The 23,191-nt window shown below is 48.1% G+C and overlaps 1 protein-coding gene across 3 annotated transcripts in view; it reads left to right on the forward strand.

Annotated features, from left to right (window-relative positions):
• The window catches only part of SUB1 (SUB1 regulator of transcription), a 275,156-nt gene that overhangs the window by 95,861 nt on the left and 156,104 nt on the right, over positions 1-23,191 (forward strand). For all 3 annotated transcript variants that reach the window (XM_069627084.1, XM_069627085.1, XM_069627086.1), the window contains exon 2: positions 4,101-4,173. In XM_069627084.1, the coding sequence (XP_069483185.1) occupies positions 4,102-4,173 (72 nt within the window). In that variant the 5' untranslated portion in view covers position 4,101. The remainder of the gene's footprint in view (positions 1-4,100; positions 4,174-23,191) is intronic.

Below are 23,191 nucleotides of genomic sequence, written 5' to 3' on the forward strand. Positions count from 1 at the left end.
GAGGGTGTCTGAGTCATCTGCATAGTTGCCTGTAAGTGGGATAAGGATTTGGGGGTCGTCGGCGTAGTCTGTCTGTTATGCTATGCTGCGTGAGTCCAGAATATTGAAGAGGCACCTGGTGAAAATGTTGTGTAGGGGATTGACCATCTAGTGAAATGATCCATGTGTAGAAGCCGTAGCACCTCCTGTGGTCTCTGCACATATCAATGTTGCACGTAACTGTACTGTGGGGACAGGAGCAGCACGCCACTGCCCCCCCCCCCCCCCCCCCCCCCCTTGCTCCCCTCATGCATCATGTTGGTGCCCACTACATCCAAGATTGCCTCAGTGTACATGGCTTCCATGTTGAAGCTTGCCAGATCTTCCAGCTTGTTGCCCTTTGGGGAGGCCTACATAAGCACAGAGAACAATGACCTGAAGGCACAGGGCTCTGACCTAGCGCTGGGTATATCACGTGTGGGTTGAGAAGGATCCGTGGTTCTACAGGACCAGACTGGTTGGGAACAGAGAGCACAGTTCAAGCATAGCTAATCACGTGGTCCACACCATTAAAGTCTTTACCCGTGATAGTCGCATGCCACTTTTACAATAGATTACATACTCCCTAAAATTGTTTTAGAATAGGTCATAGGTTGCAATATGTACCCATAGCAAGGGCTGTGGCTTTGCAAATGGTGCTCAATTCCTTTGCAAGCCGTTGTGCAGTAAGTAAAATAGTTATACATGAGACCAAGACCCTAGTCTTCGGGTAAGCGCCCGAAAAATAAATTCGGTCTTGGCCGCTCTTAATTTTAGCATGGTTTTCAGATCTGGCCTAAAGGCGTTTGGAATGGGTTTAAAAGAATGCGATCAAAACTTGGTTATTTGAACGCTCCAGCTACACCTATATGCAACTGACCAGGAACTTCACGGGCTTTGTCTAGAAGATAATGGACGAATTGTTTTAGTCAGTTTCATTTAAATGCAAAGAGAAACGTAACCGTGAAGGAAGTAAAACGTCAATAGTTTCTTGTTGCCACAGAGACAACAGGGAAATTAAACACGCTAGAATTTCGGTAGTGTTGAAATGTGTATGATTCTCCAGGGATTAATCAAATAAATGGATTATGGAAACTAGAAGGCTGTTGATCTCTACATCTTTACAAGATCAAATAGACTATTGATAAGACATGTCTGCAAAAGTTCAGAAGACTGTCTCTTGTCTTGGTTAAAAGTAAACGTCCAGCTTGTTACTTTTTGAATGAATCCTATGCTGGCAGTTACCGTTAAAGAACGCTCACTTGAGTGTTCAGCTAGAGGGATGGCCCCATGGAATTTTAGTTCCAATAATCTGTGTACTGCAGAAAGGTATTTGCTTCCTAGCCTTTTTTAGTGGCAGTCTTGTTTTGTATACGTGCTACCTGCTGAGTTTTCTTCTTTTTTAGTCACATAACAGGAACATTTGTACCACTGATGACATTAATTTGCATTTTTTGGACGTTTAGCATACTTTTTTTTTAATCTGCTACACCTTTTGTGTACTATAGTCCTACGTGAGATTACATACACATTTCATTGCTATCAGAACTAGTAAATCTGGCGGCTGGATTCCTCTGATTGACATGTACTCTGCCCAAAATGGAACAGTTTTGCAGGGTTATTTATAGATCTCTTAAGCATATGAGACAGGAGCTTGGATTGGTTGTTGGTGGATAGACCAAATAGGGTGTGTTTAGAGAAGGCTCGAGGGGGCTGGATAGTGTTAGGAACGTGTTCTCTTTTTTGGCAACTTTCCCTCCATTTCTATGGACCCCCCAAACATTTTGTTTTTATGCTCTATCCTGAATTTTTCCAGAGAAGTGAAACCTTCAGCTTCACTCCACTTTTGCTCTTTATGGGCAAAGTGACCCAGTCCTTCAGACTGCCAGTACTGGGAAATTGTTTCCCTTTTATTTTTACGTGTTTACCTTCTGGGTAACGTTTTATCATTGCGCAATGCAATTAACAATGCAGTGCAATGAGGTTTATTATGAATGACCCTAGATTACACTCAAAGGTTTCTTTTGGTTACTTTAGATGTGCCTAAGGACAAACCTGTGTACATTTTGTAAGATTTTTCGTTGGTTCCTTGGCCATCTTGTCCAGTTAACTTCTTCTTGTCTTGCCAGGTCAGGAAACTCCTTTCATGATCATACACTGCCCGGGAAAGCCATGCTTTTCGTGGTCTACTGCAGGGCCTTTTGTATATACTCCCAGGAAGTGTTGGGACTGTCTGGTCCCAATCCCCACTCTGGTTTCTGTAGGTCTAAAGAGTATGCATCCTTTTCACCATCAGTGGTCCTGATTTGACCACTGCTCTGGTGTGTGTGTGGCAGATCTTACATTGGGTGGGCTGAGTTTCATGCTCACCGGAGTTTGTGGATAAGTGGAGTTCTGTAGCCAGTCCCTTGAGATCCTGCAGGGAGCCAAGTATCCTGCACAGCTGAGAAGACATTGGAAGACGCGTGGGCCCGTCCTGGTGACCAACCTTTGCTACAGTCCCGTTGGAGACCTTTCTGGCTGGTGATCTTTTCAAGTCCTTTGGTAGAACTTGAACCCTTGGAGTGGTGTAACAACCCTACCTAGCGTCTGCTCGGTACCCTGCCCTCTGGAGTCTGTAACCATGCTGTGGATTGACTAACTCCAGTTTGGGCTACTTTGGTGGAGGCCTTGTGATTCCGCGTTTTGGCTCAGAGATCCTTTGTTTGTTCTACAAGAGTCACTCATGCGAACTTTGGGCCTTCCAGCAAGCATTGACAGAACCTGGCATAGGAGGCTGACTCTGACCGCGAAGGCTGTGTCCCCTTACGTCAGCGTGCTTTGGTGACCGTCCCTGTAATCTGCTATACCACATCCAGTCAGCTGTCCTGAAGAGTGCTGCACCGGTGCCTACTGCCTTGTTTGTCAAGAAGAGGTTGCGCCAAGCTCCTGTACCCGACCGGAACTCTTCTTGCACCCGCGGCTCCGGGGGCCCTGTGACCGGCACCAAAGGTGGGAAAACTTGTCTCGGGAGACCTTCCAGTCAATCTGACAATTCTGTCGAAAACCCGGATTATGGGTGGTATGTTGTAGCAAAACTTAACTACCCCCCTATCTCTAACCTTTTAAAAGTTTGTAGAACTTATGAAACTTTTATCCTTGTTTGGCCGTGACAAAACCTGTTGCCGAAAGCCCTCTGAAAGCTGGGAACAGACTTATTCACTAGAATTGGGGCTTTTAGAACCATTTGCGTATCCACAAGATCGTTCTACTAACTTTGTCTCACATCCCAAAACATCTGGAAACTTTGCGAACCTTTAGGGCACAAGTCCCGAGTCAACTTGGGGGTTTGTTATTTTAAGTTATGGTTGTTCTTGTGGACTGCCATTACAATTTCTAATCACTACCTTTCCTTTTAGTATTGTGGGATGAGGGGGTTGTATTATGATTTTATTGCACTGGCTAAAGTGGTTGCATTTGTGTATTTTATTAGTGTTGTTTGATAGTATTGCTTGATGGCCATTTTCCATAGTGTTCTTTGGCCATAAATAAATAGCATTTTTAGAACTATCTAAGTGCAATCCTTCATTACTTACCTGTGGACTCATTGTGGACCCTCTACCAGGCTCACCCCTCTTGAGACTTGGCCTTTACCACTTTTCATGCTACCTTGATTGGTTTGGCGATTTGGCTACAGCTCCAAGAGTTTTCCCTGTTCACTAATTAGGTTGGCCTCCTACACATCTGTCCACCAAGCCACAGTGTAGAAATCCAGTCTAATAGATGTACATTTCAACCTTCATGTTCTATGTATAATTGGACTAAAACGTCGTCAAACAACTGTTTTGTTTGTTTGGAAGTATTAGTTTCTTAGAATTGTTGAGGTTCTGAAATGTACATTCTTACAGGCAGACCATTTGGGCCTCTATCTACAAGGAGTTTTCATGGTTTGAGGCATCTGCATCTTCTAAAATTGTATATAAAATGGCACATCACTTTGCTCTCCATATAAGGAGCAGTTTAACTGTTATGATGGGGTTTTGTCTTACTTGAATGATGCCAGCAGTGTTATAATGTATTATTCGAATTTTCTTCTCTTTCAGAATGCCTAAATCAAAGGAACTTGTTACTTCAAGCTCATCCGGCAGTGACTCCGACAGTGAGGCAGATAAGAAGGTGAATGTTGTGCTCTGCATTGTGCTCTGTTGAACTTTTGCATGCATTGTAAACACTCATTTGCTAATGGCAGTAGACGCCCTACCTTCTTGCTGCATTACTGCTGTTTGTTTCTTATAGACTCACCATCCTGCCACCTAGGGTTACTCGGGACCGTTAAAGAGCACCCCTCCTCTAATATTCGCTGTCTCCTCCGCCCCATCACCCTGCTTCTCCTTTCCTCTTTGGCTTCTGAATAAATGTTTGCAGGACTGTTCAGACACTGCATACTTTGGATAAAGGTGCTATATAAATACCACATTATTAACATACTATACCCCACATAGCTCCTGGGCTGGTGGGCAATGCTGCACTTAACCTCTGTCAAATCGAGAACATTGGATCCCACTGTGAGAGCTCCATTTGTCTCGCATGGATTAGGTCTATGCTCTGTGCATTGAGGTGGTAGTATATTTTTGTTTTAGCAGGTGACTGTTAATACTGATTTTTCTATACTGTGGCCTAGTGGACAGATGTTAATGTTAAAGGATATTTGTACCTCGCACTATCACCACCGGAGTGGTCCCCTGGCGGCTCTGAAAGAGGGAGGGGGGGTGAGTTAGTGGGAATATGCTGGAAAAGTGCAAGAGAGCAGTGATGTGCTGTTGGCAGCCTCAGCCCGGTGGGTCCGTCGGCTGGGCTTGGGGTGTTTTATGGTCGGTAGTCATTGTGTGCTGTTGTGCAAGTCTATGTGCAGTTTGTTTTGTTGTTGCAGTGTAGTGAAGTTGTGCTGATTGCTGCGTTTTAGGCTTGTGGTTGTGTTTGGTTAGAGTTTGAGAGGTGTATGCAGATGTATAGAAGACCAACCTTGTATAGTGACATGGACAAATCTGGGAGCTGTAGCCAAACAAGTTCAAGGTAGCAAGGCGAGGGGTATAGGCTAAGTCTCAATAGGTGGTGAGCTTGTAAGGGATCCCCAATGAGTATACACAATGCAAAATCAGGGATTATACTTTGGACAGCCAGTTATAAATGGATATTTATGTCCATATAACTGAGAAAAAGGATTACTCGCATGTAATATTATATAAAACTAATAGGCACATGTATACAATCACTGGAGTAGGGCAAAATACATGTATAACCCCTGTAAAGGAAGGTGAGTATTAGTATAAGCACTACAGGTCCACAGAGATGCAGTGCTAGTTTCAGAAGTCTATCCCTAAAATGTATGGGACCTTGAGCCGAAAGGTTCACCAAAGTTCCATATAGTTTTGTGATGCTGGGAAAAATGAGGTAGGGTGTCTGGGGTCCAATGAACAGTTCCAAGTGGTAAAGGACAAGTTGTTCTAACTAACAAGTGTCCCCAACGTTCAGAGTGCTTGAGCGAACAAGCAATGGAAAAGATCAACTATTATAAAGTTTAGAAAAGTTACAAAAACATTTAAGAGGGCGTTAGGGATTCAGGTAAGTATTGCTACAACTCGCTCCCCCACCCCTCCCCACCGGACTCTGTTTGTTCTTAGGACTTGGCAGGTCTTCTGAAGAGGGTCCTAGGTCTCTTTTCCCCACCGTTAGCTTCAGCTTTTGATGCCCAGGTGGTTGGGTTGCAGGTTCAAGCACTTCACTGGTTGCCGACTAATGCTGGTGCAAGGTATTCAGCTTGGATAATGCAAAAGAACGTCATGCAGGGCCCCTCTCAGGACAGGATTGGACACAGGCAAGCAGTTTCGGAGGATGGCCACTGATGCACAGCGACGTTAGAGGATTCATTTGCTGCAGTGAGACATTTCCTCCTATCGCGGGTTCCCTTGATACTTGGTCCAGCATACCCCCATCTTATGTGGAGTGCTGGGGGGGGGGTTTACTTAGTAGCCCCTTTCCTACCTACTCATGTAAAAAAATGTATGTTCCCCTCACTACTTTAAATGGCTGGTCTTTCTACCGCAGCTGAATCCTCAGCTGCTGTATAGCACCCATGGGTGACCATTTTGTCAAAATGTCCCCGGTCGCCGTCTTTTTTCGCAATTTTCTGTTTGTGTGGTCTTTCTTTGGTTTTGATCTGTGCGCCGAGCCCTTTGTTTTGCCTTTGGCGGGCTTCAGTACTGAAAACCGCCTCTGGCTCCAGTGTGTCAGGAAGGGCAGGAAGTGAGGGAGGATCCTGAAACTCCCCTGTCCTTTGTCTTTAGGAATACCTCAATGCTCCCAGTCCTGCTTGGCTGGCTCGCTGTCCTTGCAGGACAGCCACCCTCCTGTTTGAGTGACAGCGAGGCTGTGCATGAATGGGAGAAACCTGCTTAAAAGGTGAGGTATTTCGGACTGAATTCAGTTGACCACTGGCAAGACCAACCCGACGAAGAAATCGCGAACAAAGCTTGCTGCTTCCTCCTGGAATGCTGAACTGCCCGGTGAAGCCCTGCTGCTGCGCTGAAACTCCTTTTTCTGATCGACAAGATAGGCTCCATAAGGGACGACTTCTACCCTTGGGTTAGTGGTACCAACTAACCCTGAGACAAACTCCAATGGAAGACCTTCCCCGACTGGCTGTACTTGTTTGCTACTGCAGGAACTGAGTGCCAGGGGTCGAGAAATCCGTAGTCTAGTGCAACGTCTCTGATCCGGCCAGAAGCTCCAGGAGTCTCCCCTGGACCCTTCAGAAACAGGACGGCAAGGGCTTGAGTCCCTTCACCAGAGTGCAGGACTCAAGGAGTGAAGGAAGCCCAACCGGTATCCAAGATATGCGGTGGTGCTGTTTACCGAGTGCTGAAACTGCGACGTGCTGCTGATCCAAAAAGAGCCCATAGCTGCCGACCTCGCAATTGCTGCTGCAGGAGTCCCCAGACGTCCTCCCTCTTGTCCCCACGACTGAGGCCCAGGATCTGCATCGCTGCAACCAGACAAAAGCCAGCTGGCCAACTCTTCTTCTAACCAAAGGTACTGTTCTGACTTGGGATTCTTACCTCAGTGTCTGTAGCTTGCTCTTCTCAGTTGAGATTTGCAGTAGCTGCTTTGCTAGAGTTGGTTTGAGCTCTACCCTTCACAAGTGTAACAGCTTATTACTCTACAGTGATTTTTCTTCAACAAACTCTTACTTTGTGAAAGACGTTTTACTATCAAAAGTGCTTCAGCTTCACAGTCTTTGCTCCAATTGACTTTGGCTGTCCTGGCTCCCTGCAGACTCTTCTAGTGCATTTGACTTTGATACTTACTGTCCCTCATAGGAGATGTATTGGTTTTAAACTAATATTGCTGGGAAAGGTTTTTATCTAGACTTCATAGTAAGATTTAAAGTGCTCTCATACTCCGAGAAGCTGTTTAACCTTTTTCCTTCCCTTAACCTTTCCATTCTACAAACCCCAGAATCTACCAAGTGTATTAGTTATATATAAATACCATTACTGTCCTAGTTAGCGAAGTCACCTCGGGGTGTAGGAAATGTGTAAGAAGCATCTCTAAAGTGTATTGAATTGAGATACATATTGCCCTTTCTAAAGAATGCTTATTTAAAAAACGACCGTAATATAATTATTTTAACTAAAACCTTGAGTGCAAGTGTTACTTGGCTACTTGTATTTGTGGATATCATTGCTACAACTCCACCGCACACTTTTACCCCTTTTGAGATAAGCCTGGCTGCTTAGTCAGACTACCAACGTGTGTAGTGTGTAGAAAAGAAGGTTTCCCGGTACTCAAGGTAAGTTATGAGTCTTTAATGTCCAGGTCCAGCTCTTCCGTCAAACATGAGGATTGTAGGGGAAACACGAAATACAAGTATAAGGGAGAAACACTGGGACAGCCCCACACCCATCAACACCTTTGCTCACTGACCAGCCCAACCGTCAATAGTAGAACTGCTGAACCTCCACATTGCACATGATGCCATCCTCATTCCACAAGCCTAGTTATGAGCCTATGCTCATAAGCATAGATTATAACCCTTCCCCCTCCCTTGGGAAACAGCGGGAAACCTTCTTTCCTACACTAGCGACGAGGATGGGATTGTGAGGGGAGACTGTAGCTGCTGGGGGGCTGCAGACCTGTACCACCGGAGAACACTGCCCCCGAAGGAAGCCCCGCACCCCGAGCGGATTAAATTACGGAGGTCTGCCCTGTCCGTTGTGCAGGCGTTGTGCAGGGAGCGCTGCCTAGTGTTGGGCAGAGGAGTGAGTACCCGCTTCACAGCTGTTCAGTTTGTCCGGAGGTCCGAGGCTTAACCCCTAGTGGTGGCTTTGTGTTCATTGGCTCGTTGTTGCAGCTGTTTGGACTGCTTGCCGGGAGCACTGCCGGGAGGTTTGCCATGGTGGTGGTTCCTGTGTGGACAATCGGCCTGCTTTCAGCGGATGGTCCGTGATTAATGTGCGTCCTTTCGCCCAGCCGTTGTGCCGTGTGGTCTGTGGAGACCCCCCCCCCCGTGTGCCTGCGTCACTTTAGGAGGAGACTTGGAGGCAGTAGAGGTCCTGTTCGTAGCCGTGTAGGAGCGCTTTGGAGCTTGGAGCGTGTTGCCAGCGGGGTTCCCGAAGTTTTCCCAGCGGCTGATTGCAGGCGAGCGGTGAGCAGCCGGTTTACGGCCTGTTCTGGGCATGGAGAGGAGGAACGGGTCTGCGCGTCTGTCCGGGGGGGCGGCAGTTGTGGGTGCCTGGCCCCTCCCCTGGACTGAGTTCCGTGTCCAATATTGCAAGCGTGAGCCGTTCCGGGATGTCTGTGGAAGAGGACTCTGTAACCTCGGCGAGCGGTGTGGACACGGTGGTGTCGATGGCAATAATGATGTCGTCCTCTCCATTATCGATGCGGGCCAATCACCTGCGAGGCCGTTGGTGTGCCTGTGGGGCTTGTCTTGCCCACGCCAGCGTTGAAGTTAACGCAAAGTTTCGTATTTCCCTTCTGGATTTTACGTTGGATGATCACGTGGTGCTGAGGTATGACTATGGGGGAGATGCCGCGGGTGTTTCTTTTTCGGTAGTACGGTCAGGGGTTATGGAAGATCCTAGTCCTGGTGGGGTCTGCCAGCAGAGGATAGTGCACCCCGTCCCGAGGGATCCTTCGCGCCGTCCTAGTCCTGGTGATGGAAGCCCAGCAGAGGACAGCCAATCGCACGAAGAGAGTCCCTGTGCCGGCGCTGGAAGTAGAGTGTGTCATGTTCACTTCCTGGATTTGGCGTTGAGGCACTTCAAGGAACCGTATGAAGTGGATCATGATTGAACAACGTTCATGGCAGGTTAGTGTCTTGGGCCAGTGTGGTGGTGGTGTTGATGTGATGGCCCACTGTGGGGTGTAGAATACAATCTCTGAGTAGCGTATGGGGTCGATGTCGTGGAGGCCGTTGTCTGTTCCAGTGGTGTTACGTTGTGGCCTCGTAGTCCATTTTAAGGTCCTGGTTAGGTTTGTTTTGTAGGATTTGTCACCTTTACAGGGTCCTTCCATGGGAAGAGGGTATATTTCCTTAGTGCAGAGGGGTTGGAAATGTTCTCTTGTATGGGAAGTTGACATTGGATTTTGGACTTGCGGGTGGTGCTTCCAAGGTACTGTAATATTTTTTGGATTTGAGGGTGCTGGTCTACGGGACAACGTTCATTGAATGTAATGGAAAGCAACTGTATTGCAAATTGCTAAGAAATGTCATAATTGTATGAGATGCATAATATTTTTATGTTTGTCATGTTTCTGTGAGGTGAGTGAGTGAATGTAGTGCTAATGTGGTGATGAAGTTTTTATGCCAATGTTTGGGTTCGGTATTTGGCGATGTAAGGCGTAGATGTCCGGGTGGATCTATGTCGCTTTATTTTTCCATTGGTTCTTACCTATCTGAATTTATGCATCATCCATAAGAATTGTGGATGGCCGGTTGGGTTCACGCGATATGCTGTTCAGGCATGTAATGAGTATGTGCATACTCTGGTTTTATTAGGTGTGTGGAGCGGCGGATTTGAATTTCAAGTTGCCTTGATAGGGGTTAACTTTGACATCCCGGAGAGTCCACATTGTTGTGGGATAGTTGATATGAAATTATGGATGCCGGGTTGCGTCCATATTCCACTTTTGGGGTTATGGGTGCTGGGTGAGTCCATAATTCCATTTTTATTTGGATGTCCACGTTGTTGTATTGTGGGTTGTTAGTATGAAGTTATGGATGCCGGGGTGGGTCTGTTTTCCATTTTTGGGTTTTGTGGATGCCGGGTGGATCCACGGTTTTATTTTGGTGTTCTGTGATGAGTATGCAGTTATCATCCTGCTTTTGTGGTCTCATTGGGGTCATGTAGACGTACGTGGCCGTGTTAGAAGTTAGAGAGTACGCGATAAGTGTTTCAATGCCATGCTATGGTGTGTGCCCTGGCAGTGGTACGGGTTGCCCCAGGTTTGTTTTCTACCGGTTAGTTGGGCCGTGTTAATATGTGTTGTTAAACGAATTTCAGTCAGATGCAGTGTTAGGACCTTTGGTTATTATCTTTGTAAGATTACTGTGGAGTGGATTGGTTGTTTAGTATTAGCCTGGTCCCTCGGTGGTGTTGGGCATTTGTTGTGCTCTTTTGAGCTGGGTTGTGCTCGGTAGTGGCAGTTCCGAGACTGTGGGGTGCAGACCAGAGTGGGAGGATGTTTGTGCGATGGTGGTATAGGGTGGTTAGGTAGTTGTGTTCTCTAATTAATTGCATGATCTGGGAGTGGTGGTCCTGGGTTCCGAGGTGCAGCTCGGAACGGTGGTACTGCATAGTTTATTTTTGTTTCTTGTAGGTTCCCATCGAGGGGTTGTGTAGTCACTGGTTGAATTTAAGGTGGTAATTTGTAACCTAGGAATTACATTGGCATTTGATCTGGAGTTTGGTCATGATGGTGGTGGTGTTGTGGTGTTTGTTGGTGGTCCGGGTGGGCCTGTGTAGCATTTATGGTAGTGGTCCGGTTGGCCCAGTGAAAGGTTTCCTTATGTTGGGTGCTGCGATTATGGACATGGACGGCCGGTGTGTTCTGTAGTTCAGTGCTTGTTTTGTGATGACTTTGGTACGATGCTGGTCATTTTCCCTCGTTCTTTGTTTCCGAAGGGAGGGGGGGGAAGTGTTATAATCTATGCTTATGAGCATAGGCTCATAACTAGGCTTGTGGAATGATGAGGGTGTCATCTTGTGTAATGTGGAGGTTCAGCAGTTCTATTGACGGTTGGGCTAGTCAGTGAGCAAAGGTGTTGATGGGGTGTGGGGCTGTCCCAGTGTTTCTCCCTTATACTTGTATTTCGTGTTTCCCCTACAATCCTCATGTTTGATGGAAGACCTGGACATTAAAGACTCATTATAACTTACCTTGAGTACCGGGAAACCTTCTTTCCTACATAGTACAGGCCTATACCAATTGGTGAGTTCCCTAATACCAAGAGGACAAGGGATGTGTAGTCTCCCACAGGGTTACTAGATCAATTCTTGCCTAACACAGGCTATTGGAAATAGTGGGTGTAGAAGCAGTTGGAGTTGCACGCAGCAGCTGCATTAGCAGAGAACTGAATACACTGGAGCCAACTCTGTTCTGGAAGTGGAGTTTGGTCCTGCAGCGGTAAACTGATAGGGGTGGGGGAAGAGGGGAGGTGAGGGAAATATTTTGAATATTGAACTAATGAAAGAAGGATACCCGGGTGATTACTCAATTTAAGGGAAAGCAAGGTTACAACCATTACTGTCAAAACAAAAAGGGTGCAATATTGCAGCAGCATGAAATTCTGCATTGTCCAAGTAAAGGGTGGGGGGGGCAATACTTTCGCAAACATATAGCCTGCATTGTCAATATAATAGAAGGTTATTGCAGCAGAATAGTAACCATTGTTCCCAGAGTGAGGAAGGGGCAATAGATGAGCCACCCACTAACGAGCATGGCCTAAGCCAAAGAAAGGCAAGAGTGATGGAGACACTGTCAGCAGTTGTTTGATGTGAATGTCTGAGATGGTGGCAGGAGAGAAACCTTCCTTGTAAAAGTTACCATGGAACATAACCTGCATTGCCTGGGGCCAATACATCAATGGAATTAATCGCATCAATGTGATGTTTAAGCCCCCCCTCCCCCCAGTTCCAGGTGCTGGAACGAGGATGAAGGCTATGAGCACCCCCGGGTAGCTCTAGCGGTAACCTAGGGTGCTAAAGTGTTTCCGTCTTACAGCGGGAAGTGCGTGGCGTCACGCTGTAGGAATGAAAATCCTTTTCTAAGATGGCTGCCATGGAAAGGGAAGGCAGGGCTCCGTACAAAATAAGTAAAGTAGGGTTGGTAGGGGTGAAAAATGAAATGGGACGTAGGGGGGGGGGAGAGGAGGGGAAAGAAGGCACCAGGTAGAGGTAGCCGTCAGGCAGCTTGGAACGTGGGCTTGTACCGGCAGTTCAAGCCTGTGTTCCTAGCCACCTGATTGACTGGCTTCCCCGCCCAGGGTGCTAATGTGTATTGTGACTTCACAGAAGGAATTGTGAATCTTAAATGTTGAAAGTCATTTTTCAGAAAGTTGTAAAGCAAACCAAACCACAAAGTAATGTAGTAGTGTTAGGTGTCTTTGTTCTGGCAGGGGAGTATACAAGGATAGGGAACATTAGTGGTAGTCCTGGCAGGTTAGTGGACCAGGAAGAAGACATTGACGTACTTAATCGTGATTGAAGGTGGTACAGGAAAGAAAGTGGCAAGGCCACTTGTGTTTCGATGAATAATTATGAAAAAAACATCCAGACAAAGACATTGTTGTGAATCGAGAAGAATTGTTGAAGAATTGTGGAATTGCTCGAGTTCCAAGAAGTGATTGCGGTTGATTATCAGTTTGAAGATTGGGACTTTTCTTTTCATTTTGTAGAGAATTGTCAAATGCAGAGTAAAAAACTTTATGAATAGAACTTGGCTATACAAAGTAGGAACTTTCTTGTTTGGAACCGTGATAGAAAATTCTGTTTTAGTACATGGGGAAGGGGATTGAGACAGGCTACAAGGCTACAAAGCTATCAGATTAATCTTGAACATAACTTTTTCTTTTAAACTTGAATTGCCATATTGTTCCTATGAGTTGTATGTATTGAGACGGGCATGGTATCAAGAGAGACAATGACTATAAAGTATTAATTTTAAAAACTTTATTTACTAAGGTTCCTGCGTTGGTCTAATGGCTGACTAGCCTTAACTGTAAAGGGATGGTTCCCTTAACTGCTGTTTCTAATGGCTGTCTTTTAATAGTCCAAAATAAGTGTCTTTGTCTAAACCTATGCTTTCCCTCACTCTATACAACAAAATGTGATGGGAAGTCTTTTTGAAAAAGAAAATGGTGGTTCAACAAAAAATGGGAAACCTAAGTTGTTTTCAGATGTTCTTCTCACCAGGTGCAATTCGGTCAATGTCCCAAAGATTGGTTCAATAGTCAGGTCTGCTCGTAAGACCTTCTCCACAGTGATTTCAAATACCTTCAGTTTCTTTGAGTTCCTTGGGGTTCCCTTCCCCAAGTTTTAACTTATTCAAGTTTCAAACGTCAAAAGAGAAATGTAACACAGTTCCTCTTGAAGCCCTCGGGCATCCCTTGCCCACGCATCAATGCTTTCAACACTATAAAGAAAACTAATAAGTCTCCAACTCGGTTGGGCCTCTTAGGGTTTCCTTCCCCAAGCTCTGGCCTCTCCCAGCTTTTAACACAAAACAAAATCCACCACAGTTCATTTTTGGCTTCACAGGATTCCCTTCCCCAAGCTTGGACCCCACCCCCTAGTTACGTAGCACTGGTTTAGCTGGTCAGGATGTGCCTTTTCCTTATTTATAGTCTTTCTTGCATACAATCCTCTCATGGGTAGAATCTGAGGCTTTTGAAAAAAATGCCAGGCTCTTTGCTTTTCCTCAACGTGACCACTCTGATCCTTTGCCTTGCTTCTTACTTGAGCTTTCCTTTGCACTTTTTATCTTCAGGTATTTCCTGCACCACTTTCATGTAGTCCTTTCCCTTTGTCGTGTACACTTGCATTGTCCTTAATTCCTTCTCTCGGCTGTGCCTCTTGCATGCTTCTTTAACTTTTCTGTGCACCTCTGCACTTGTTTCTTTCTGGGTCGCTCGCCCCCCTTTTTGCACGGTCTTTCCCCATCGAGCCTCTTGCACTTTTTCATGGGCTTCTGGCCCACTTTTCACTTGTATCCCTTCATTTTTCAACTTCCTTCCATTTGCTATTTCACACATGCGTGTCACCCTGGCTTCGCGCTCATTATCTTTCCACTGGTGAAGTATTCCCTTTAGCTTCAATCGAACATTCACACAAACGCAGTCCTTAAGCGTTTCTTTTTTTTTTTTTGTTTACTTTTATTTATTGGCATAAAGGTCAAGACAGGCCCAGTTCAAATTCATGGCAATGAGCTGACAACATAACCGTACAATCGGCACCACACCGTGGTTAGGTTATACATCACGAGCTGATAACAACTGATATCGCGGGGAGGCGTCGAGAAGCACAAAGAAAAAGCAAAAACCAATAGGAGAAGTTAGATCACCCGTGGCATGTCGGATTGTCCTGGTAGGGGAGATGAGGTCAGTTCCACTTCATCTCTGCCATTTAAATAGCTACAAAATTCCGACCAGACATTTTTGGGGCGAGATGTCGGAGGTAGGGATCCAATGTATTCCTCTTCGCACATTTGTGTCCAGGTAAGGGCTTTCAGCCACATCGTAAAAGTGGGAGGATTGCGGCGCTTCCAGCATTGCAATATACATCTTTTGGCCACCATAATACTTACATTTACAAATTTTGCCATTTTCTTTACACTCACCTTCCCAAGCACCAAATAGTATGGCAAGTGGCTCCATAGTCACCGGAGAACCAACTATTTCGGAGAGTGCCTCTGTCACGGCCGTCCAGAATGTGTTGAGGGCGGGGCAAGCCCAGAACATGTGTACATGGTCTGCCTCACAGGATTTGCATTTGGGGCACACAGGGGTCGGGGTGCCTGTGAATGACGCAACTCTATACGGTGTGTAATAGAGCCTATTAAGGAGCTTAAATTGTATGCAGTGGAATCCGGCGCTTAGGGAGACCCTTCGTGTGTGTGTACACATTATGCCCCAGAGATCGTCTGCGATTTCTACTCCAAGTTCCCTAGCCCAAGCCTCGTGTGGTTTAAGAGAGTTGTTCGCAGTGTTATTCAGTTGCATTTTGTACAAATTAGAAATGATGCTTTTGGCACCTCCGGAATTTGCTATATATTGTATTTCAGGAGAGTCTGGGTGTTCAATAGGGCATGAGGGCCACATCGTCTGTACTGCAGCTCTAAGCCTAGAATACTGCAGCATTTCGAGTGGAGAATTGGAGTGATCAGGGCGCCATGTTTGGGGGGTGATAAAAACACCATCGGGGAAGAGGTCAGCAAGGGCACGGTATCCCAGGTTTTTCCAGTAGCGTATGAGATTTGGATCATGTGTGGGGGGGAGTCCAGGGAACTGCCACTGGGGAAGCCACTTGTAGTATGGGCGCTGTTCCTGGTCAGAGCCTAGGATGCTCCTCCAGGCCCTAAGCGTAGCGGCCACCGGGTCGGCATGAGCATCTGTTTGGAATGCGCGGTTCAGTAGCAGGGACATGATATTAGTTCCACCTCCCGCCAGTTTCTCAAGTTTTACGTGTATGGGCGGATTCTGGAACGTGTACCAATGGGAGGCACGATGGGCCTGTGCAGCATTCCAGTACAGGCAAAGGTCTGGGGCCGTGAAACCCCCTTTGTCATAGGGCAGCGTCATGTGTTGCCACTTCTTGCGGACTGAGCCTGGATGCCAGAGAATTGTGCACACTCCGAGTGGAGCTTCTTGAAGTATTGAATCCCAGGCCAGATCGGCACGTTAGCAAAGACATACAGGAGTTTGGGGACCACTACCATCTTTATTAGAGAGAGTCTGCCCGCTAGGGATAGAGGTAGATTGCGCCATTTGGAGAACTTGGAGAAGACTAGATGGGCTGCTGCCTCGTAGTTGTCTGTCAATAGAGAGGCCTTGGCTAGTGATATTTGTACCCCGAGATACCTAACCCCACCCGGGGACCAGCGTAGAGGGTACTCACAAGACGGTCGTTGGGTTGCCACAGTAAGAGGGAAAATTTCGGACTTAGAGTAGTTGATTGTGAAACCTGAGAACGTACCTATCTTGGTGATATCACGGATGATCGGGTCCAAATATGTGGAAGGATTTCTGACATACAGGAGCACGTCATCTGCATATAGAGAGATGATCTCTGGTGCATCCATTAATCGTATGCCTTTATTGCCGTGCCGACCCCTTACATGATCAGCCATGGGTTCTATAGCGAACGCAAAAAGGAGGGGAGAGAATGGGCATCCCTGACGAGTGCCCCTGTGTAGCGTAAAGGGAGAGGAGGGAACCGAGTTTACAAGAACTCTAGCTCGTGGGTCCGTGTATAACAGTTTTATGTAAGAGGTCATTTTTGGACCCACACCCATTTTCTCCAGCACGGCCCACAAATATTGCCATGAGACCATATCAAAAGCCTTTTGGGCATCTAGTGTTACTGCGTCCGCGCCTGGGTCAATTCTGGACATCACATTAAACAGGCGGCGGATGTTCAGCGCTGTGGATCGACCCGGGATGAAACCGCACTGGTCCTCATGGATCATGTGGGACATTAAAGGGAGAAACCTGTTAGCAATTATCTTAGCAAAGATTTTCGTGTCGGTATTAATAAAGGATAGGGGCCTGTAAGACCCACACTCGTCTGGGGGTTTTCCAGGTTTGGGGAGGACAGTTATTAAAGCTTCTCTAAGGGAGGGGGGGAGGCAATTCAAACGAAGTGATTCGGCCCAGACCCCGTGTAGGACAGGCGCTAGTATAGCCACATGCTCCTGGTAGAACTCGGAAGTGAGCTCATCCGGGCCAGGCGCCTTGTTTTTGGGGAGGTCCGATATCACCTGAACTATCTCCTCCAGGGTAAATGGGGCGTCTAATATTCCCGGGTGTCTTGGGAGATAAGGATCATAGGGATGCTCTCAAGGAGGTCGTCTAGGTCTTGGGCAGAGTGTTCTGGTTGGGGACCATACAGATTGGCGTAGAAGCTAGTGAAAGTGTCTAGTATGGACTGATCTGGCCAGTGCCTCACTCCACTGTCATCTATGATGTTGTCAATGCGGGTCCCACCAGTCTCAGCACGCACTAGCCTGGCCAGGGTTCTACCCGGTCTGTCCCCCTCCCCATATCTACGGGCCGCAACAGGGCGTGTATAGTATTGTACCTCCCTCATAGCGTGTGACTCAAACTTTTCCAGCTTTGATCTGATTGCAGCTATGGTTATTGGGGACTGAGTGGTCAGGTAGTCGTGTTCAAGTGCTTTAAGTTTGGTTTCCGAGTTGGTTAAGGCCTGCCTTATAGCTTTCAGGACCCCAGCTTCTCTAGAGATGCACATCCCCCTGATATAAACCTTGAACGCCTCCCACCGAATCCCTACGGGTGTATCAGTTGTATTGTTCTTTTCAAAGAATGTAGTTATATCGTCTAGGATCTCGGCTTTAAAGACAATGTCTGATAGGGCGGTGGATTTGAAGCGCCAGTGGGGTCTTAGCGGCACTGCGTCACCGAGTTGAATCTGTAGGAGTACAGGGGAGTGATCAGATGGCGTGCGTGCAAGTATCGTGACATCTGAGACCTTCCCCACCAGTCTGCCAGAGAGTAGAAACAGATCTATTCTCGAGGAACTGTCATGCACAGTGGAATAGAAAGTATAGTCTCTGTCATGGGGTTGGAGCGTTCTCCATACATCATGTAAATTGAGAGAATCCATATGTAAGAGGAGACGTTTGGTCGCTCGTGGTGTGGGTCTGCGACTGGTCGTCGTCCTTTCGAGTAAACTGTCCAGTGTTAGGTTCATGTCCCTCCCCCCATATTATGGGGACGTCTATGTATCTCATGAGTATGGCCGTCACTCCGTCAAAGAACTCGGGGGAGTCAATGTTGGGCGCGTACACGTTGACCAGTAAGCATTCTTCGTGAGCCAAGGTGCAATGCAGGATCACATATCTGCCTTCTGCGTCAATGTGCGATGAGCGGAGAGTGAAATGGATAGATTTGTGAATGAGAGTCAGGACCCCTCTAGCTTGGGTGAAATATCTGTTAAGACCCCAAGTTTGTGCAATGTTCGACGATAGGTGTTTAAGGGCATGTGTCTCTTGTAATAGGAGAACCTTGACCCCGTGCCGTTGTGCGTAGGCCGCAATCCTACAAGATTTCGTGAAATTTGTCAGGCCACGTACATTCCATGACATCATTTTAATCGCCATGCAGGCAGCCTACGGGACATTCCAAGCAAAGGCACTGCCCTTGATAAACGCCATGAGTGCTGCCATGCTGCACCGTTGCCATCGTGTGTAACCCGTCTTAACCCCTGCGCCGTTTTGAATATAACCTACCCCATCTTTCCAACCCCCCGCCCTCACCGCCCTGTCCCAACTAGCAGTGTGTGAATACCCACCCCTAAAGTGAACTATTGGATGCCATCCCCAACTTGGCAATGCATGAAAAAAAGCCCAACCGGGGCGAAAACACAAACATTTAGATTCTACAGGAATTGCAGCTGCAGTGGGGGCCACCGCTGCCGTTCTGCCCACCAGTATTGATACGAATCTTGAATAAACAACATAATCAGATGCTCGGCTAACATAAATGAGGTTACAGAGCAAGGATGCATGTATTAACGGGCATCAAGACTAACTCATAAGGGGAGGACAGCGGCCAGTTCTAGTTGTTGTCCATCGGGACCTCAGGCGGCTCTGCCAGTGGAATCTGTGCCTCGATGAACTTTACAGCCTCGTCCGGGACCGTGAAGAAATAGAGCTTGTTACGATGAGTGAATTTAAGGCGTGCGGGGAAAAGCATAGCGTATTCAATCTTCCTATCACGTAGCATTTTCTTCACCCCAGCGAATCTGCGTCTCTCCATCTGCACACCTACTGAAAAATTAGGGAAGATCCTGATTACTTGTGAATCCATCCTTAATTGCACCTTCTCCCTGGCCAGGCGGAGTATATGATCCTTGTCCTTATAGCTGAGCAGTTTTGCTATGATCGGTCTGGGGAAGTCCCCTGGCCGCGGCCGAGGTGCCAAGGAGCGGTGAGCTCTTTCGACCGTGAAGAATGGCGAGAGATCAGGGTCATCCAGGAGATCTGAGTTTTTCCACTGCTAGTTCCATGCGCCCTTTGAGTGCAGTTTCGGGGACCCCAATTATGCGAATGTTATTTCTCTGCGACCTCGATTCGAGGTCATCGCATTTAGATTTGACCTGTTTCATGTCTCGGACGAGCTGTGACACTGTGTTTTGCAGAACATGCACATTGTCTTCAGTGGTGCCAGTCCTCTGCTCCACTTCGGTAATCCTAGCCCTGTGCTGGTCAAGCTTAGCCCTTAATGACGCCACATTCGCATTAATGTCATCTAGCTTTTCATGAAATGCTGCAAAGCTTTTAGCCATGGATTCCATCATAGTGGCCAAGTCCGGCTGCGGGGGGTCCGGCAGAAGGTCGCCCTCCTCCTGGGTTGTAGCGGACGATGCCTGGTCTCCCCTGGGTATCGCCCTGGCGAACTTGTCCATAGCCCCGGCTTTGCTAGTGGCACGCAATCTGTTAGACATTCTTCTGGGGAAGAGCCAGGGCCAACACGACGATATAGATGGTGGAGGAGGCCTGGATCGCACCGTATTGTGCTGGACCCCGCTGAGGCCCCGTCGCGGCCACAGGCGGCGCAGGTGGAGAGAGCCGGGGGAGGACAGGCGAGCCCTGTGTTATTTGTGTCGTTAGGAGTATGCCCGGGCCCGCAGGGCTGCGAGCCATTAGTGAGTTAGGCAGGGTGTCCCCACAGGGCTGAACGGGTGAAACTGTTCACAGCTACGTGCGTTTAGATAGTGGGATGATTTCACCCCTCTGCAGCCCCCTGGAACCAGCAGATCCGAGTGGGAGATCCCCAGCACTTGAATATGTGGAGTCCAATCAGACAGGGCCCCTCCAGGAAGTTATAGGATAGTAAGTCACAGCGGGTGGACCGCGGGGGCCCACAGGCACCGTGGGCACAGAGTTGGGGGGGAGCGGAGCAGGCTTATGTTTAGGCAGTCTCCCTTGGGCTGTATCTCAACACACTGGGCGAAATACCAGTAGCGGGGTGGGTGGAGGACCCCCAGCAGGGCATAGAACAGCTTCCAGCACCCACCTTATAGCCTTTAGGGTGGCTAGACCCGTATGTTCCTCGGCGCAGGACTGGGGCCAATGAGGCAGGGGAGCCATGGCTGTGCAGCAGTTGAGTGTCCCACAGTCCAGCACAGGTGCGCCACGGGGGGGGCAGCGTTGATAGCTCCTCGGTGGAGTAATGGGGCCAATCCTGTTCATTGCCGCGGGGGGCAGCGCCCACGTCCCGCGGCCGTTGCAGGCCGGAGATGCCACTGCATGGGTGGTGGGGAAAGCAGGTACGCTCACACGGCGTCTCCCGTGTCCTCAGGCCAACGAGTGAATACCCCGCTGCCCCTCAACACAGCTCAGGCGGCCCCCAATCCTCCAGCTCGGGGAGGCCGCACATGTATGCAAGTGGGCGCCGGGGCTCCAGTCCACGGCCGCAGGAACGGCCCGGCACTCCACCCGGCAGGCAGCCGTCGGAGCAGCCGCGCCGAGCAGGCCAGCCACACGTACACGGCCGGGGCGGCGGGTGTCTCAAGGCCCCACCTCGCCTGGCATAAGCGGGAGAGAAGATCCAGCCGAGGCAGAGGGGCCGCAGGTAGTCGGCAGATGACGGTGCCCAGAGATGGAACACGGCAGGGGCCCGGCGGCCGACGCTGCAGCGGGCAAGAGCGGCCACGCAAGCAGGCTGGATGCCGCCGCTGGCCCAGGCACCTAATACTCAGGATGCTGGCTCCGATTCCACCCCAGACTTCGGACACAAGGAGAGGAAAGCAGAGCAGAAGAATCGTGGCAGTAGCGGTAGGGGATGATGAGGATTAGCGCCGATACAAAGCAGATTCTGGTGGGCAGGAACAGAGCTCACTGGCTAGGCAGCCATATTGCTTGGCTGCTCAACAGCGCCCCCCGTCCTTAAGCGTTTCTAGTGTTACTTTGTATTGCGCTCTTCACAACCCGGCTCTGCAATGCTCGGACTCGCTCAGTTCTAAGACTGTTCGTTCCGAGGTCAGGGTCTCACTGCCTGCCCCTCGTCCACTCCTGGGCTATCTAGCCAGCCCAGGGGAACAATCATTCACCTCTTGCAGGTTCTGCATGGGACCAGCACTCCTCTCGGCTCCCACAGAATTTTTTTGGCCCCCTGGAGGCACGGTTCCCACGCCACAATTCTGCTCTTTCAAACTGCAGCTTCTCAGAGTCTCCGCATCCTGGTCTTTGGTCCTGGGCAGCTGTGGCGTCTCGGCTCTCCTGCCAACTCTCTCTCCTACTCGCTCAGCCATTAGTGCAAGACCACATGTTTTATTGTGAAAAGACCAGTGAAGTGGAGTCGGGTATGAATGACTATTAAATGCTTGATCTGGCCTGACTCTATTAGTGGGACAACTGAGTTCTCTCTAGGGGAGGTTTCCCTTATTTTCCACATGTTATTCCTATGGTTAATCTTTATTGATCTTAGTTGCCTCCTCCTCGTCTCCGTATTGCTTTACAATGCGGAGAGGGGGATTGAATGAGTTTGTAAACACCCCCTTGAGGTTGAGGGAAAGTGATTAGATGTGTAACAAGATTTAGATTGAGAAAGTTGTCGCCCTCTTTGTCTGCTGATGGCTTATGCAGATAGGGGTCTAGGTGGTATCCCTATGATTTGGAGAGGATAAATGGATCTTGTTATCCGTGCTCTGATTTTGTTACTTGCGCCTTCTTCCCTCTCACTCTTGGGTAATCAACTCTTTTCTTGCTCGCTCTAGGGTCATGATGGATGGAATGAGATCTAGGATTCTGCTACCTGTGTTTGGGTCATCGGAATCCAGGTACCCAATTAAGGCATCTGGGACTTCTTCCTCCACCACTGTCCTGTTTAAAATACAGCGTTTCGCCTGGGGCATTCCCATGATCACAACACCAGACTCCCCTAACCAGGTGTACCTCGTTCGTCCAACCCTGGGGTTGGGATCCAAAAGCGATGGCCCTCCCCTGGCCACCTGAATAGAGGATTCTCTGGGTCTACATGGAGAATATCCCAAAGTTTCTCACAATATGTACAAGTGTGGGGGACAGATTCCTGTTGTTGAAGTGTTTTCCTTTAGTCTTGTGGCAGGGACATTCACTTTAAGTTGGGAATAGTGAGGCGTTTATCGCACCCTTTTGAGTTATCAAAATGGCTACTTATGAAAAACATTTACCAAGTTGTTTGCCTTGCATTTCTAACCCCTCGCATACCTCAACCTGTCACTTTCAAATGGAACAATGCCATGGCCTTCAAATCAGACTACATCAAACCACTACTTAAAGATCCGTCTGTCAACATGGAAGAACTCTCAAACTACAGACCGATCTCAAACATTCCTTACCCGACAAAATTAATAGTGACCTATGTTTACAAACAAATAATGGAGTACGTCAAATGCATCCAACTATTAGATCGGGCACGAGTAGGCTTCAGACCCATGAGAAGAATGGAAACAGTACTACTTTCGATATGGGATGACCTAAAGACCAATGCAGAATCCAACACAAACTTGGCACTGCTAGTACTTGATCTCTCAGCAGCTTTTGACACAGTCCACCAAGAAACCCTCATCAAAAGATTAGAAGACATAGGGATTGGCAACACAGCATTCATTTGGAAAAAATCTTTCTCCAGCATGGGGTCTGGCATGGATTCACATGCTCATGAACATTCCCCGTCTTCAGGCTGGGAATCCTCGGTAAAGAAAAAATCAGTATCAGTTTCGTTTCTGATCTGTATTTCTTAGTAGTAACCAATCACTGATCTCTGGGTCTTACTGCCCCCAGCCAATGACTGCCCTCTCGCTAAGCCCCGCCTCTGGCAGCCATCCTCAGATTTTTACCGCACGCTCAAGTGTTGGGAGTCCTCGTGTTTAGCGCTCGAGTTTTTTTACTGCGTTTTCACGTTTTTTCA

This window comes from Ambystoma mexicanum, chromosome 6p (genome assembly GCF_040938575.1).
Source record: "Ambystoma mexicanum isolate Mex_15411 chromosome 6p, UKY_AmexF1_1, whole genome shotgun sequence".
Classification (NCBI taxonomy): domain Eukaryota; kingdom Metazoa; phylum Chordata; class Amphibia; order Caudata; family Ambystomatidae; genus Ambystoma; species Ambystoma mexicanum.